The following is an 18,217-nucleotide window of genomic DNA, read 5'->3' on the forward strand; positions in this document are numbered from 1 at the left end:
CCAGGTAACCAGCACCTGAACATGAAACAGAACATGATCAAGAAACAGAACATGATCAACATCCCAGAGGCCCCTCTTTGCTCTCCCTTCCAGTCCCCTGCCCCCTCCCCCACCCAGGTAACCACTGTTCTGACTCCTAAACCCACAGGTTAGATTTCTTGCTATTGGACTTTATGTGGCATGTTCTCCTGTGTGCCTGGGTTTCCCTCAACATTATGTGGGGGAGATTCATCCACTGTTGCAGGTAGCATTGACTCATGGGTTCGTGGTGCTGCATCATTTCCCATGGTGGGAATACACTACAATTTATGTCTCTCTCCTACTTCTGATGGACCTTTGGGTCACGTCCAGCTATTGGTGCTGCTACGAACATTCTGGTATGCCTAGTCCATGCCTTTTGGTGAAATGTATGTACACATGTGTTGGGTATGTAGCCAGGAGCGTACTTGCCGGGTCCTAGGGTAGGCATCGGGTCAGCCTCAGGGGATGCTGCCAAATGGTTTTCCGTCGGGCCCAGCTATGTGCCCACCAGCAGTGCACGAGAGTTCTCGTGGGTCCGCATCCCACCAGTGAGCTGTTGGTTTGATTTCTGCTTTCTGGTGGGTGTTCGGTGATACCTCTTTAAATTGCAACCCCCCTACCTGGCCTTCCCAAACCCCCTTTTCTGATTTGTTTTCTTAAGTGCTCATTATCTGACTTCACTATACCTATCACTTGTTTATTTTGCTCATTGTCTCCTGACAGTGAGAAGGGCAGCTCAACAGGGAGGATTATTTAACTTCATTGCTGTTTTCAGTGCCTTTGGAATAGACCTGGCACAAGGTGGCTTCATATTTTCTGTTGAAGGAAACACCTTTTAGGCTCATTTCCTAAGGCCTGACTGCGGCCTGGCCTGGATCCCCTGGGGTACGCAAGACATAAACACAAGAAAGGGCCATCGAGACAGAGGAACCCTAAGGACCAAATGTGTGGGTTATCTGTAAAGAAAAGAAGCTTGAGACCTGGAATCAGAGAGACCCAAGATCAAAGCCTAGCTTTGCTGCTCCCTCCACTCAGGGGGTCTGGACAAACCACTTCACCCTTGAGAGTCTAACAGTGTGGGTCTGGGGTCACCAGATAAAACACAGGATAGCCAGTTAACTGCAATTTCAGATTGCCAGGTCACTCGGCCTCCGGAGCCAGGGAAGTTTAAACAACATGCCAAAGGCCTGGACAGGGTTGGGACCGCGGAGAAAGGAAGGAGCAGGTAGCTGCCAAGATGGCACAGTACCAGCCCGATGCCGGTGAGCCCACTGCCCGTCCCCAGCTCCCTAACGCTGCGTCTACACATTGTAGCCGCTCCAGATTCTAACGTGGGACCTGTTCTTTGTTCATTCACTCAGTAAACATTCACTGAGCACCCACCTGTGCTCAGGCCCAGGGCTAGACCGTGGGAATGCAGCGGTGACAAATTCCCTGCTCTCGGCACATTAGGGCCAGCACGCCTGCATGTGCGTGGCGCCGTCACAGGAATGGGCCGGTGAGAGTCACAGATTACACTTGGAAGGATGAGGAGGGGCTCTGATGGAAGGACTGCTTAAATCAAGATAGGTTTGCTTGTCGCCTCTGTCCTCTGGGTCTGTGGGGACTGCGGCTTCACACTGGCTTCTGCAGACCCCAACAGCCACTTCGCTGGCTCCTCCACCTTCTCCCCGTGCCTTGCTGCCAAGGCTCTAGTCCATTCCCAGGCTGAGCACCTGCTCACAAGGCTTGCCTCAGAGGCTCTCCAAAGAGCTTACGTTTTTGGAGCTCCAGGATGGTGTAGAGGATGACGATGCCGTCCAGAGCCTCCCGGCCAATCTCCTCATCAGGATCCCCGATGCGAAGGATGAGCCTCCCCAGCAGAAGCCCCAGCGCCGGGAACCCCGAGGTCATCTGTTTGTGTCATAACTTCAGGGACTGAGTCTTATGGGTTCAATACTATTATACAGTAATTAGTGAACAGAGCTGGATGGTCTGGCCCCGATAGGAGAGCCCTCTGAAGATGACGAGGACCACCTGGGAACCTCGGGACAGCTACACCGGCTCCCTTAGAGCCGAGAAGATTCTCCCTAAGAGTGTCCTCCCCTCCCAGGGGCCACTCACAAAGAAAGGCAGGGTCAGAAGCGTGTGGTTCAACACAGAGACATTGCTGTTCACAGCCCGTGCTCGCTCATGGGCCTTCCCGGAGTTCATCCAGGGCCCCAGGGGCTGTGACGACAAGGGCGAGACTCAGAGCCACAGGCTGGAGGCCAGCCTTCTGCTGCCTGGGTGGGCAGGTCAGCCTTCACCAGTCAGCAGGAAGCTTCCAGGAGGGCATAAAGGCAACAGTCCACAGCCCCCCTCCTCTCCCTCCTCCAGGAGCATAGGGAGACATGGGGTCCAGAAGCTGAGGCTAGGACTGGAAGACCAGAGGGAGGAGGAAGGTCAGAGAGGAGAGAGATGATAGGTGGAGAGTCATGAGAATAGAAGAGAGAGAGAGAGAGGGATGAGAACGGAGAAGGCAAAGCCATGGGGGCTGCTACAGCAGGAGCATGGGGGATAGGGAGAGAGCGAAGGGACAGGAGTTTGGAACAGGGCCTGTAAGAGGGACCCAGGGGTGGAACACTAGCACAAGGTGACATCTGGAAGTCAGACCACTCCTTCTGGGCACAGCCTCCCCACCGCTCTGGAGCCTGTTCTTTCCCCTCTGCCCTGGTGCTCCTTCCTGCCCCCACACCTCCAAGATGCTCTTCAGCCCGGCAGGAGTGGGGTCCTCCACAAAGAGGGCGTTGAGCAGTGTCTGCAGGCCTTCCAGGGTCTGACGGTAAAGTGTCTGTGGACAGGAGGAGGACCAAGCCACTAGGAGGCTTCTGGAGCAGACCCGGCCTGCACCCCCTGCTATGGGTCAGGGGACGAGCATTCGGACCCATGAGAGCTGCTTTCTGGCCCCACCTCGGAGACTAACTTGAGGTGTGATATTGGACAAATTATTCCACCCCCCTATGGGTTACAGTTTCCTTATCAACAAATCAGTGGGGCGCCTGGGTGGCAGAGTCGGTTAAGTGTCAGACTCTTGGTTTTGGCTCAGGGTCCTGGGATTGAGCCCTGCGTCAAGCTCTGTGTTCAGCGCAGAGTCTGCTTGGGATTCTCTCCCTCCCTCTGCCCCTCCTGCGCTCGCTCGCTCTCTCTCAAATAAATAAATAAAATCTTTAAAAAAAAATTGGTGATTATTATCCCTGCACTCCTACCTTAAAGGAGGAGGAAGAGGAACCCCAACATTGACTGAGACTCTACCACGGGCCAGCTCAGTGCCTGGTGATTCGCACAACCATATCCCTTCGTCCTCAAAGTCTTTTTCTCGTTTTGCAAATGAGGACGCACTTGTCCCAGCTCCCACGACAAGGCGGCTTCGAGTCGTGAGGAACGAATGAGGGGATGGGTGGGGGAATTAAGAGCCAGATAAATGCGGGGGCCAGCCTTACTTGTATTAACGTCTCTGGGAAGTTCTCGGATGCTTTTTTTACTTGCTGCTCCTAGACCCAAATACATTTTCCAAGTTGCCTCTGCAGGGAGCCATGTCTCGCCTGCCCAGGTTCCCGCTCCCTTAGCCACACCACAGTCTGAGAATAGTCTTAGGAAGATGCAGGCATTACACATACACAAGGTGGAAGAGTGGGTTTGAGCCACTCTGGGAAGACCCTCTGTCCCCTGGCTCCTTTCCTTCTGCCAGCTCGTCACATCTGTCTGTCTCCCAGGTTGTCCCTGTCCAGGCTTCCCCAGTCTGTGCACACCAGGGTTACACCACAACCACCAAGCTGGCCCCACTTACCAACTACCTCCTCCTTCCCTCTGATCCTTGGCCCATCACTGCGCAGCACTGACCTCTGCTGTCTGGGCCTGGTACTGCAAGAGGGCTGCCTGCTCTCTTCCCAGGCTGCAGGGATTCCCCACCTTTCCTTCCGGTCCTGTCTCAGTGCACCACCTCCCGGGACCCAGAGCCCTCATGCTGCCAGTGCTCTCCAGCCTCGCTTCCCAGCACTCTTGCCTCGACCTCTGCGCTCCAGCCACAGTGCCCTCTTGTCATCCTTGCCATCACCATGTTCTCACTGGCCTCAGGCCACTGTACAGGCTGTTCCCTCTGCCTGGCATGCCCTTCCTTCTGCCATCCCCCCTTCCCCCACCAGCTAACTAGCTCTTCTTTAACCTCTCAGCTGCAGCACCATGACCCTTGACCCCCACCTAGGCCAGGACACCCATTCTAGGCTTGCTTGCAACATTTACCACCGCTGCAAATGTGCATTTATTCGTATGATTCTTTGACAATGTCCATCTCCCCCCTGCCCTCCCTCTACTGTATCCCCCAGCCCCTGGTGGTTTTGGAGTGAATGAAAGGATGAATAAATGTGCCTCCCTCCTGGCTGAAACTCCTCTCCCTAAACCTCCCCCACTGACCCTACATCCTACACTAAGGGTCACCTCTACCCACTTCTCCTGGGACCACCCTGCCGAGTTGGAAGACACTCACAGGAGCCCCTTAAGGTTCTACCCTCACCCCAGCTCACCCAGTCCTCAGCCCTCCTCCTCCCACTCCTGGCCACCTCCGCTGGCCATGCCAACACGTGCTCACATCCCTCTCTTAGGGCAGAACCCACAAGTGGACAGAGCACCCCAAATGAGCAATCCCTTATTCTGAAGATTCACTCATTCACCAAATATTTATCAAGTGCCTGCTCAGGCCAGGAGAGGTGAGTTCATCCAGTTTGGAGTAGGAGTGTGAAGATTCACATCTACCTTCTGGAACGCTCTTTCTCTCCCCACTGGGAGATCAGAAATGCACCTTACTCTAAGGACACTGACGGCCCTGAGGACTCACCTGTATGGCCTCAGCCTTGGCCTCGTCTTTCTCCTGCATGGCTTGCACAGAGGGGAGGGAGAACACACTCTTCACACACGTGTTCACCAGCTCTGATCTTTCTTGCCCACCCAGCACAGGCTGGGTGTGACTGGCGGAGACAGAAAGCAAGGACATTCAGTGAGGGAGGGGCCCTGGGGCCAGAGGCAGGAAGGTAAGGATTCAGGGCTGGGAGGAGGGCACCTAGCTGGGGGCCTGGGCATGGCCTGAGCAAGAGGAAGTGGGGAGGAGGGAAGTGGGTGTGGAGGACTGGGCCTGGGGAGAGGAAAAGGCCCCCGAGTGGGTGGGGCACTGAGGACAGGCCCCAGAGGAGACAGGTGGAGCCCAGGGAAGAGGGGAAAGGGCTGGGGGTCAGGGAGGGGGCTGTGGACACCTCAGCTGGGTCAGGGTCTCCATGGCCTGCCAGCGGACGGTGCTTGAGAGGGAATCCAGTGGCTCCTCCCGGATCTGCCTCTGGACAGGGGATCACAGAGGGGCCAATGAGGGGGCAAGGCCACTGCAGACCACCAGGACCAAGGGCACTGTTCCACATAGGGCGTGGGCCGCGGCAGCCCCTCAGCCTGGACAGAACTCCCCACCTCTACACCATGCAGGGCCTCCCGTGGGGAGAGCCAGCTCACGGCTCAAACCCCGTCCTGAGCTCAGTTCAAGGCCACCAAGCACATCCCACACTTAGGGCCCAGCAAGAACTGCTTCAGCAGCCTCGTGGGAATATTTAAGCCGTGGACTGGCCCAAAGCAAAAAACACCATGAATGGCTCCTGAAGGGGGTCCACTTGAATTCCTTAAAACTGTCCTAGGAGCTCCTGGGTGGCTCAGTCTGTTAAGCATCTGCCTTCAGCTCAGGTCATGATCTCAGGGTCCCGGGATCAAGCCCTGCATTGGGCTCCACACTCAGTGCAGAGTCTGCTTGTCTCTCTCCCTCTGCCCCTCCCTCAGCTTGTGCATGCACTCTCTCTCTCTCTCTCAAATAAATAAATAAAATCTTCAAAAATAAAAAATAGGGGCGCCTGGGTGGCTCAATTTTTTAAGCATCTGCCTTCAGCTCGGGCCCTGATCCCAGAGTCCTGGGATCGAGCCCCCGCACTGGGCTCCCTGCTGAGTGGGGAGTCTGCTTCTCCCTCTCCCTTTGCCCCTCCCCCACTCATGCTTGCACGCGGATGCAGGCTCTCTCTCTCTCAAATAAATAAATAAAATCTTAAAAATAAATAAATAATAAAATTAAAACATCCTAATTACTTCTCACTGTTCATCTCCCATCTACACACAATAGGTGCTCAATTAATGTTAGTGAAATGAAGTTATCAAGGGCAAGGATTTGATCTTTAAGGGACCCAAAACTAAATACAATTTTGGGGACTTCAGTGGCCCAAACCATTCCAGTGGATAACTGAGAAGTGAATGTATTTTGCAAAATGATAAGGAAACTCTTGGAAGTTTCCCACCAGGAGGAATTTCTGGGAAAAGAATGTATTAAATAGTAACGACTGGTCCCGGGGCCCGGGCTCTACAGTGATCTGCCACCAGGTCGCATCCTCCCAACGAGCAAGCCCCTGCACAGGCATTACCACAGGCACTGAGGAGATGCAAAGGGCCAGGCTCACCGAAGGAAAATGGCCTGCCGAGCTCCCTCGGGGGGTGGAGGGCAGTTAGAGGTGGGCTGAGGCTCACATCCAAGCGTCCTGCCTCCTCCTCTGTCCTCCTCCCACCTCAAGCCTGTCTCATCAGTGGGTGGACTCCCACCTCCTCCCCACCCAATGCCACAGACCCGCACGGCGTTCCCACACCATCATCTTCTTCATCATGGTCTTCTTCTCGCCTTCCCCTTCCTGGCACTTCTGGAGGGTGATGACATTCTCCACCTCGGAGGCAGCAGAGGGCAAAGCCACAGGGTGAGAGCCGCACTGACCCCTGCCCTCAGGGACAGCCCGCACACCCCCACCAGCCACCGCCAACTCGTCCCCAGCCGCCAGCCCCCAGCATCGGCTCCAGAGAAATGAGAAACCACGGGGGCACTTGGGGTGGGGTGCAGATTTGGGAAGACTGTGGTGGAAGCGGGGGAGGGGTTGGATAATCCCTGAAGGGCAGCGTTTGGGGGAAGACCAGATTTCAGGCACTGCCAAGCACACCCCCTCTCCAGGCTTGCTCCCTTGAGGGAGAAGAGGCAGGAGCTGATGGGACAGGAGAGGTGCTGACACCTCCCGCCGAAATCCCATGACTAGTAATACCTTTTAAGGGCTTTCTAGTATCCACTCTTAAGGGCACATCCTAGTCAGGTCAAGTCATCCTGCCACCTGAGAGAGGGAATACCTTTACCAACGTCCAACTAATCTATGAGTTCTCATTATCTTAAGGTAGAAGAAGAAAAACTCAAGGAATAGATAAACTAACTTCATGTAGTGAAGAAAGCAAAGCAAGTGAACCTGACGGGCGGTGTGGTGAGTGCGAGAGGCCGCACTTTCTTCGCCACCGCAATCAAGAGGACGGAGAGCCCTTGAATCAGGGCTCATCTCATCGCTTGCTTGGACGAACAGAAGGCCATGAAGCGATGATGTGCCAATTCCTGGCCTAGCCCTTAAGGAAACTGGCAGTCTTTTCCTTCTGGAACCCAGCCTCCGTGCTGCAAGGAAGCCCAGCTAGATAGGGAATGATGACAGCATGTGGCAGATGAGGGTCATCTCGGATGTCCCAGCCCCTGCTCCCGAGTGACCTCAGTCTACAGCACAAAGCAGAAGAGCCACATCACTGAGCCCAGACCATTGCAGAATTGTCATACCTCTGGATGGTTAGCTGAAGAAAACAAAAGCACTCATTCTAAAAGATGTGGGCACTGCTATGTTGACTGCGGCACTATTTACAGCAGCCAAGATACGGAAGCAACCTGAGTGTCCATCGACGGATGAATGGATAAAGAAGGTGGCTGAGATCTATATGTACACACACGCAATGGACTGTTACTCAGCCATAAAAAAGAATGAGATCTCGCCACTTGCAACCGCATGGATGGACCTAGAGGATGTAGTGCTAAGTGAAATAAGTCAGAGCAGACAGAGAAAGACAAATATCATATGATTTCACTTACATGTGGAATGTAAAAAAACAAAACAAACGAACAAACAAAACAAAACAGAACAGATTCATAGATACAGAAACATTCTCGTGGTTGCCAGAGGGGAGGGGGTGGGGGGGCTGGGCAAAATAGGAGAAGGGAATTAAAAGGTACAAACTTCCCATTATAAAATAATTAAGACATAGGGATGCAATGTACAGCATAGGGAATACAGTTAATAATATTGTAACAACTGGGGGGCGCCTGGGTGGCTCAGTTGGTTAAGCGACTGCCTTCGGCTCAGGTCATGATCCTGGAGTCCCGGGATCGAGTCCCGCATCGGGCTCCCTGCTCGGCAGGGAGTCTGCTTCTCCCTCTGACCCTCCCCCCTCTCATGTGCTCTCTCTCTCTCATTCTCTCTCTCGCAAATAAGTAAAAATTAAAAAAAAAAAAAATTAAAAAAAAATATTGTAACAACTTTGTATGGTGACAGATGGTAGCTAGATCTATCCTGATGATCACTTGGTCATGTATTTAGATGTTGAATCACTATGTTGTACACCTGAAACTAATATAATACTATATTCACTTATAATATTGTATAATATAGAATATATATTATATTTTATAATATTCACTTATAATATTGTATACACTTCAATTAAAAATAAATTAAAATTAAAATTTTTCAAAAATTTCAGCATCATGAGAAATTGGGCCCCTCAGTCCTTATTCCCCCAGCGGAGTAAACTTTTAGACCACTAAGTTTTAGGTTGGTTTGCTAAATAAAAACTGATAACTTAAACGGTCAAAGTGATGATAGAGGGATAGCTTATAGACTGAATGGTCATAGAAGACATCTCAGAAGAGTTGATATTTGGACTGAGTCCTGAATGACAAGAAAGAGGTAATCATTTGAAAAAAAAAAAAAGGACGTAACCACATGAAGAACTAGAGGAAGGTCTGCCTATCTCCCCAAACTAGGCCTCACTTCAACTTTATTATGCCCATTTTGTAGCTGAGAAGAAACTTCCTGGCAGAAAGGACAAGTGCAAAGGCCCTGGGGCAGGAATGAGTATGGCATGTGTGAGAAACCAAGGCCAGTGTGGCAAGAACAAAGTGGACAACCGGAGGAATGCCATGGGATGAGAATGGAAACTCCTAAAATGCCAGACCTCTTATTACTCCTGGCACCCTCTCCCCATGCCCCACCCTGGGGCACCCAGGGACTGGAGTTTGCCTCTGAAGCAGCCTGAGGGCAGGGCCTCCCTCCTGCACGGCCTGGCCTGGGTGGATCCCACCTCCAGCCTCCGTCCACCAGCCAGTCTCCCTGACTGTGTGTGTGTTCACACTCATGTCCAGCAGCCTGCCCAGTCTGCCCCCACTGGCCCTCACCAAGTCCTATAGGTGCCGGCTTTCTCTGGCCTCCTTCAGTGCTTAAAAACCTTTATTAAGCACCTATGATGTGCCAGGCACTGTTCTAGATGCTGGGAGTAGAGCTGGGAATAAGAGACCAAACTCCCTGATTTAGGGGGCGCCTGGGCGGCTCAGCCGGTTAAATGTCTGCCTTCAGCTCAGGTCATGATCTCAGGGTCCTGGGATCGAGGCCCACCTCGGGCTCCCTGCTCAGAGGGGAGTCTGCTTCTCCCTCTCCTTCTGCCCCGCCACTCATGTGCACACGCTCTCTCTCCAATAAATAAATAAAATCTTTTTTTAAAAAAATCCCTGATTGATAAAGGACATATTCCAGTGTGAGAGGCTAACAAAAACCAAATGAAGTAGCAAAGCATAGTGTATACCAGATGGTGATGAGTCCCAAGGAGAAAAGAAGAGCCGAGCAGAGAAACAGGGACCACTGGGGCTGGGGAGTGGGGGGGGGGGGCACCCTGGGGAAGTCAGCTGGGGGTTGGGCAGGAAGCATACCAGAGCCATCTTGTTGTCATCTTCTCTCTTCCCTGGCACCTTCACCAGGCATGAGGTCACTCCATCGAAGACTCCTGAATGTCACAGTTTCAATGAGGAGACAAGAGGGAGGGTAAAGATCTGATATAGATCTGGTGCCATAGTCCTGTCTCCTCTCCCCCCACCGGGCCCCTCCAATCCTTGTTTTCCTAGCTGCCAGACTGAGCTGCCTTCCCTGAAAGCCTTCAGTGGCACCCCATTCCACTGAGCATAATGCCTCCATTCTTGTCAGGACCTCAAATCCCTGTGGGATCAGTGTCCTCTGCCCACCTCCCCAGCCTATCTCCTGCTGCTCTCCTCTGGCTCACCATGCTCTGGCCACACTGTCCTCCTTCCAGGCCAGGGCAACCTTCCCGCCCAGGGCCTTTGCACAGGTGGTGTCCTCTACCTGGGCCACTCCACTACCACACCCCACTGGCCCAGCTGGGGCTCCCCTCCTTCAAATCTCTGCTTGCCTGCCGCTCCGCAGAGAGGCCTCCCTGACCTTCAGGGTAAAGGAGGACTCACTACAATCCTCTTGAGCATCATCCTATTCTCTTCTTACAGCTGTTATCACAATGTATAATCAAACTGATTTGTTATAGTAGATACCTGTTTTGTCAGGCCTAGATTTCCTCATCTTTCTTCTGGTGAAAGAGGCCCTTCTCCCCTGTGGTCTACCCTTTCCATGTAGCTAGTAAAGCTGGATTACGCAAGCCCACCCATCACCCCTTCTTCAGATAGGGGTGGGCCTGGAACCCAAGCTTGGCCAATAAAAGCATCCCATGCCCCCAGCCACAGTGATTGGCCCAGGGATGGGCACTTGGCTGAACAGGACCAATAGAGCCCCTTATTTAAGAGCACTGAGGGAAACCCAAAAGAAAATGGGTCTCTTTCTTTCTGAGGGCCTATGAGTGCCTGGAACTTGGTTCAGGGCCATCTCGGCTACCAGAGGCTTCTGGAGGATGGAGCCAACAGGGAGAGGAAGAGACACCAATAGTAGTGAACATGGCCTGCTCCAAGATCTTGTCTCCTAGGTACCTTTTCCACTGAAAGGAACAAACCTTCTCGGAGAAATGGCTGAGCCTGGGATTTGGGCAGAATGAGCCTGAGACATCTGGTACCGGAAAACAAGAGAGCTCAAAGAATGATGGGGACATGTCAAAGGGACATAAAAGCTTGGTTAAAGGGGATCCCACTGGCCAAATTGGAGACGATTTGGGTATCACAGTAAATAGTGGTAGCAACAGATTATAGTTCATTGAATAACCTAAGAAATCATGAGTCTATACTAATATAAACAAGTACACGAATACATTGAAAGTTTGATGAGGAATGGAATATTTACATAGTTTCCAAGTACCTCCCCACATAGCGTTTATTACAAACAGGTGGTTTAAGTGCTACTAACGTCTATTGGGTGGAGTCCAGGGATACATCTTGTTTTTTTAAGATTTTATTTATTTCTTTGACAGAGAGAGACACAGCCAGAGAGGGAACCAAGCAAGGGGAGTGGGAGAGGGAGAAGCAGGCTTCCCGTGGAGCAGGGAGCCCGACGTGGGGCTCGATCCCAGGACCCCGGGATCATGACCTGAGCCGAAGGCAGACGCTTAACGACTGAGCCACCCAGGCGCCCCCAGGGATACATCTTACAATGCATAAGTCAGCCCCTCCACACCCACACCCACATCCCCACAACAAAGAATTATCTAACAAAATGTCAGTAGCACCAAGGTTGAAAAATCCAGCCCCAGGAGACGGATATTAAATGGAAAAGGTCACAAGGGACGGTTCTGGGCTGCTGGAAAAGATCTCTGTCTTGATCTGTGTGGTAGGCTCCAGCATGTATACATATGTAAATACTCATCAAGCTGTACTTGAGATTAGTAGTACACTTTACATATTTTACTGATACATGTTATGTATCTTGAAAAGGTTTTTTAAAAGGCTAGTACAATTTGAAAACATGTTGTCTTTAAAAATGCAAATGGACAACAGATGCCTGGGTGGCTCAGTTGGTTGGGCGTTGACTCTTGGTTTCGCCTCACCTCTGCCTCTGGTAGTGATCTCAGGGTTGTGGGATGCCCCCGACTCAGGCTCCCCACTCAGGGATGGAGTCTGCTTGTCCCTCTCCCTCTGCTCCTTCCCCTGCTTTCTCTCTCTCTCTCAAATAAATAAATAAAATCTTAAAAAAAATGCGAATGGGCAAAATGTTCCTATTAAAAAGCAAAGATTGGGGGCACCTGACTCAGCCAGAAGAGCATGTGATTCTTGATCTCAGGGTCAATTTGAGCCCCACATGAAGTGTAGAGATTACTTAAATAAATAAAACTTCATTTTTTTAAAAGATTTTATTTATTTATTTGACAGAGTGAGAGAGAAAGCACGAGGGGGGGAGGGTCAGAAAGAGAAACAGACTCCCTGCTGAGCGGGGAGCCCGATGCAGGATTCAATCCTGGGACTCCAGGATCATAACCTGAGCCAGAGGCAGATGCTTGACCGACTGAGCCACCCAGGCACCCAATAAATAAAACTTAAAATAAAAATAAAAAGCAAAGATTGACCCTAAATAGCCAAAATAATCTTAAAAAAAAAAAACAAAAACAAGAAGTTAGTGGACTCACTCTTCCTGATTTCAAAACTTACTATAAAGCTATAGTAATCACGACAGTGTGGTTTTGGCATAAGGACAGACATATAGACCAATGGAATAAAATAGAAAGCCCAGAAATAAATGTAGTCAATTGATTTTTGACAAGGGTGCCAAGACCATTCAGTGGGGAAAGGATGGCCTTTTCAACAAATGATTCTGGGAAAACTGGATTTCCACATGCAAAAGAATGAAGTTGGGCCCCTACCTCACACTATATACAAAAATTGACTTGAAGACTAAGATTAAAAGCTAAAACTACAAACTCTTAAAAGCAAGCATTGGAGGAAACCTTCGTGATATTGGATATGGCAATAATTTCATGAATATGACACCAAAAGAACAAACAATAAAGGAAAAAATAAATTGGACTTGGTGAAAATTTAAAATTTTTGTGCATCAAAGAACACTATCAGGACGCCTGGGTGGCTCAGTAGATAAAGCGTCAGACTCTTGATTTCGGCTTGGGTCATGATCACAGGGTTGTGAGTGGCTCAGAGCTCAGCGCAGAGCCTGCTTATCCCTCTCCCTCCTCTTCTGCCCCTTCTCCTGCTCATGCACGCACGTGCTCACTCTCAAATAAATAAATAAATAAATCTTATTTAAAAAAAAAAAGGAACCACTACCCAAGAGAATGAAAAGGCAACTCACAGAATGGGAGAGAATATTTACAGAACTTCTAAAACTCAACAACAACAAAAACAACCAAATTTGAAAATAGGCAAAGGACTTGAATACACATTTCTCCAAAGAAAGCATACAAACAGCCAATAAGCACATGAAAAGATGCTCAACATCGGTCATCATTAGGGAAATGCAAATCAAAGCCACGATGAGATACCACTTTACAGCCTTTAGAATGTCTATTATAAAAAATATTTTCAAACGAAGAAAAATAACAAGTGTTGGCAAGGAGAGATTAATTGTGTAGAAATTGGAACCCTTGTACATTGCTGGTGGAAATGCAAGATAGTACAGCTGCTCTGCGAAATAATTTAGCAGTTCCTCAAAAAGCTGAACATAGAATTACCAGATGATCCAGCAAATCCACTCATAGGTATATATCTAAAGGAATTGAAAATAAGGATTCAAACAGGTACTTGCACACTGATGTTTATAATAGCAGCATTATTCACAATAGCCAAAAAGTGGGAACATCCCAAGTGCCCATCCATGGGTGAACAGACAAATAAAATGTGGTACACATCTTGGAATTTTGTCCAACCATATAAAAAAAACAAAGTACTGATACATGATACAGCATAGATGAACGTTATGGTAAGTGAAATAAACCAGACACAAAAAGTCAACTATATGATTCCACTTTCATAATATATCTAGAGTAGGCAAATTCACAGAGAAAGAAAGATTAGAGTTTAGCAGAGCCTGGAGAGAGAGGGATAGGGGGCTGTGGCTTTATGGTATGAGCTTCTATTTGGAGGGATGAAAAAGTTTGGGAACTAGATAGTGGTAATGGTTGTACAATATTGTGAGTGTGACTAATGCCCCTGAATCATACACTTAAACATAGAGTCACCATATGACCTAGTAATCCTATCTCTAAGTGTATACCAAAGAGAAATGGAGACATATCCATACAAAAATTTATGTATGAATGTTCATAGTAGTATTGTTCAAAATAGCCAGAGGGTAGAAACAACCCAAATATCTATCAACTGATGAATGGATGAACAAAATGTGGAATACAGTGGAACATTATTCAGTCATAAAAAGGAATGAAGTACTGATCCACCCTACAACATGAATGAACCTTGAGAACATTATGCTAAGTAGGAGATGCCAATCACAAAGGACCACATATTGTATGATTCCATTTATACGAAATGTCCAAAATAGATAAATCTATAGAGACAGAAAGTAGATCAGTGATTGACTGGGACTGGGGGTCATGGGTTGGGGATGACATCTAAGGGGTATAGAGTTTCTTTTTGGGGTGATGAAAATGTTCTAAAATGGATGGTGGTGATGGTTGCATAACACTGCGTATATTTTTAAAGCATTAAATTGTACACTTTAAGTGGATAAATTTTATAGTTATATAAATTATATCTCAGTAAAGCTGTTTAAAGAAAAAACCAACTTGCGGGGCACCTGGGTGGCTCAGTCGGTTAAGTGGCTGCCTTCGGCTTGGGTCGTGACCCTAGGATCCTGGGATCGAGCCCCACATCGGGCTCCCTGCTCAGTGGGGGGTCTGCTTCTCCATCTATCCCTCCCCTGCTTGTGCTCTCTCTCTCTCAAATAAATAAATAAAATCTTTTAAAAAAGAAAAAACCAACTTGCATCAAGTTCCTCTATATCATCAGCATCACCAGCACAAAATAGAAATTGTATTAGAAGATAAGATATGGGCGCCTGGGTGGCTCAGTCGTTAAGCGTCTGCCTTCGGCTCAGGTCATGATCCCGGGGTCCTGGGATCGAGTCCCACATCGGGCTCCCTGCTCGGCAGGAGGCCTGCTTCTCCCTCACCCACTCCCCCTGCTTGTGTTCCTGCTCTTGCTATCTCTCTCTCTGTCAAATAAATAAATAAAATCTTTAAAAAAAAAAAAAAGAAGATAAGATATGCTTTGTGATAGCAATAAAAACTATAAAGTACCTAGGAATTAACCTACCAAAAAAAAGCACTAGACCTTTATGGAGAATTTTTTAAATTCTAGCAAAGGGTATATCCTATTATAAAGGAAAACTTGAATAGACGGATAAATCAATAACATTCCAATAAAAATGTCAGAAAGACTTTTTGAGGACTTAGACAAATGTATTCTAAAAGCATATGGAAAAAATAAGTAAGTAAATAAATAAATAAACAAACAAACATTAAATGCACATGGAAGGGGCACCTGGCTGGCTCAGTCAATGGAGAATGTGACTCTTAATTTCAGGGTTGTGAGTTCAACCTCCACGTTGGGTGTAGAGATTACTTAAAAATAAAATCTTTAAAAAATTTTTTTTGTTTTTAAACGTATATGGAAGAATGAGGGTCTACTAATAGCCTCCAGGGCACAGTGTGGATGCTATTGTCCTCAGAATAATTTTGAGAAGAACTTCAAAGAGGAATGCTCACCCTACCAGATACATATTGTACCTTTGTAAATACATATTTACAAAGCCATGGTATATTTTTAAAAATCACAAATGTGGTATTGGTGCATGAACAAACAAAAATATTTGGATACACAAATAATTGGGAAAAGGTCTTTACAACATCAATAATCGACAAGGGATTAATTTTCAGAACTCCTGCGTATCCCAGGTGAGTGAGGCGGAGGCTCCAGACAGGACTTCAAGGCTTCACTCAAGTGAGGATGTCAAACACTCAACAGAGGTGAGCTGAGCCTAGAGCCTGCCTGCTCCATGGGTCAAACTTGACCCTGAGAAGCCAGGTCCGAAATTTAACTGGAAAGAAACAGGCCTATATTTTGAAAGAAATGTATAGTTAGTTGTGTGACTCATAATTTGGACATAATAAAAGTGTTATGATATGGAGTTATTTCAGTTACGGAAATTGAGGCTCAGAGAGATTATGTAGCTCCTCCCAGGTCACACAGCAAACAGAGGCTGAGCACTAGATCTCTTGTGTATAATTAATATATTGCATGCTGTCCACTGCAGGCTATTCCTTCCTCGTCCCACTCCTCTTCTCTAGCCTCCCTGCCCTACAAGTCTGAATACAAAATTCTTCCAGGGTAGTGCCCTCTCTGGGGCTGTCACCCTTGCTGTGCTCACCCTCTGGGATGCTTTGGAAGGCTGTGGTGTCCTCGTCTGTGGTGTTACAGGTGGGGAACCCCAGCGGGAACTGACCAGTCTCAGTGCTGACCATCTCGCCCCAGCTCCCCAGATTCTCATCCAAGGGTATGGCATGGATGCTGTTGTCCTCAGAATAATCCTGCTGGCTGTTCAGTGTCAGGGTGGAGGTGTCACTGAAAATGAGGCTGGAGCCCAGGCTGAGGGTCTCACTGGAGCCCAGGATCAGGGTCATGCACGAGGGTGGAGAGAGGGTGGAGTTGGGCCCATGGGTGCTGGAGTGCAGGCTGATACCGTCACTAGAGCCAGGAATCAGGGTCAAGCATGAGGCCTGAGTGATGGTCATGTTCAAGTCAGACCTGCGATTGCCATTCGAAGCCACATTGATGGTTCCCTTGGAACTCGTGTTCCAGGCCGCACCAAAGGCTCCTTTTGAGACAGACCCGGAGATCTTATGTGAAACCGCAGTGATGGTCTCGTTGGCATCTGGGATCAGGGTCCCACCAGAACCTCGAGCCGCATGCAGGTCCAGCTTAGAGGTGTTTCTTGAGCCCACACAGAGTATCTGGTTGGCGTCTGGGTCCAGAGAAGAGTTTGAGGCTGGAGTAAGGAGTGCTTTCGAGCCTGGCCTGGAGACGCATTGGCCCACAACCAGGGCTTCTCTTGAATGGGGCCTTATAAATGGGTTTGCTTCAGGCCTGGAAGGATTGGAGTTACTCTGACCCAAATCAAAAATCTTGCTTGGGAGGGAGTTGAGAGCCTCCTCAGAATTGGGCCCTGTGTGGCTCCCTGAGCTCAGACCCTGGGCCTCAGAAGAGCTAGGGCTCAGAACGAGGTTTGAGGCTGGACTTGGGGCCCTCTGGGAGGTAGGCCTCAAGACCTGATTTGAACTCGGGCCCAGGGCTTCACCTGAGTGGGAAGTGGTGATCTGGAGGGAGGCGGGGCCCACAGTCCAGCTGTCCACAGGCCTGAGGGTGTTACCAGTCACCAGGCCAGGGGCCTCCTCTGAGACGGGACTCAGACTTGGATTAAGGTCTGGAACAAGAGCTGAGCCAGGATTCAGGGGTGGGTTCATGAGAGGAGCAAGGCCCATGTCTGAGTGGGGCCCAGAGATGGCGCTGGAGCCTAAATCTGAGGCCTCAGTGAAGCTGAGACTAGGTGTCATCTTCGAGCTTTCACAGGGGACCAGACTAGCCCCTGGGTTCAGGGCCATGCCCGGTCTGGCGGTCTCTCAATGCCTCTGCTTCCTTCTCTCTAATAGCCAACTGTTGAGCTCCCTGCAATGCTCCTGAGAGAGAAAAAGGCAAATTCAGCATGCTTCACCTTCTAAGTCATGCTTAAAACCTTTCCATGGCTCCCCACTATCCTTAGGATGAAAGCCCTTGCATGACTTTCCAGGTACGTCGTGACCATGCCCAGCCCACCTTTCCAGCCCCATCCACACAGCTCTGCGCCTTGCACTCTGGGTCGCAGCCAGATGCCCCGGGGTGTCTCTGGCCACACCCTGCTTCCTCTCAGCGCTTGACCCTTAACCAGTGCAATTCCCTTGGCTTGGAACTTCCTCCCGCTGTCCTTTGCCAAGCCCACTCCCCCAGGCAAAATATTCATCCTACTTTATTCCAGTGACCCATTTCGTGGTCTAGCCTCTGGAAGAGGTGGCAAGAACCATGCTTATCTTAGTCCCTGGGACATCCCCAGCCTCTAGCACCCAGTGGGAAGTCCATAAATACTAGACCAAGGTAGAAAAGGGCAAGAAGGAGCCTCCTTAGGGTTTACCCTACTTCCAGCCTAAATTTCTAGAACTACTCTGCAGATGGCTGTGGCACTGGGTTCCCAAAACAGCCCCTGGCAGGGCTACGAACTGGCCTTGACAGTTTGCCTATTCTGGGTGGGGCAGGCTACCT

The 18,217-nt window shown here is 49.4% G+C and overlaps 1 protein-coding gene across 1 annotated transcript in view; it reads right to left on the bottom strand.

Moving 5' to 3' along the window:
- Nucleotides 1-17,526, bottom strand: part of MROH7 (maestro heat like repeat family member 7) — a 43,288-nt gene extending 25,762 nt beyond the window's left edge. Inside the window, exons 1-8 of the mRNA XM_045895415.2 lie at nucleotides 16,296-17,526; nucleotides 9,884-9,957; nucleotides 6,699-6,773; nucleotides 5,286-5,365; nucleotides 4,874-5,003; nucleotides 2,738-2,833; nucleotides 2,125-2,229; nucleotides 1,779-1,914 (exon numbers count right to left, since the gene is read on the bottom strand). Of these exons, the coding sequence (XP_045751371.1) occupies nucleotides 1,779-1,914; nucleotides 2,125-2,229; nucleotides 2,738-2,833; nucleotides 4,874-5,003; nucleotides 5,286-5,365; nucleotides 6,699-6,773; nucleotides 9,884-9,957; nucleotides 16,296-17,526 (1,927 nt within the window). The remainder of the gene's footprint in view (nucleotides 1-1,778; nucleotides 1,915-2,124; nucleotides 2,230-2,737; nucleotides 2,834-4,873; nucleotides 5,004-5,285; nucleotides 5,366-6,698; nucleotides 6,774-9,883; nucleotides 9,958-16,295) is intronic.
- Between the last annotated feature and the right edge of the window lie 691 nt (nucleotides 17,527-18,217).

This window comes from Mirounga angustirostris, unplaced genomic scaffold (assembly GCF_029215605.1).
Source record: "Mirounga angustirostris isolate CCGP_5_RB_7025 unplaced genomic scaffold, mMirAng1.0.hap1 SCAF_4, whole genome shotgun sequence".
In the NCBI taxonomy this organism is placed as follows: domain Eukaryota; kingdom Metazoa; phylum Chordata; class Mammalia; order Carnivora; family Phocidae; genus Mirounga; species Mirounga angustirostris.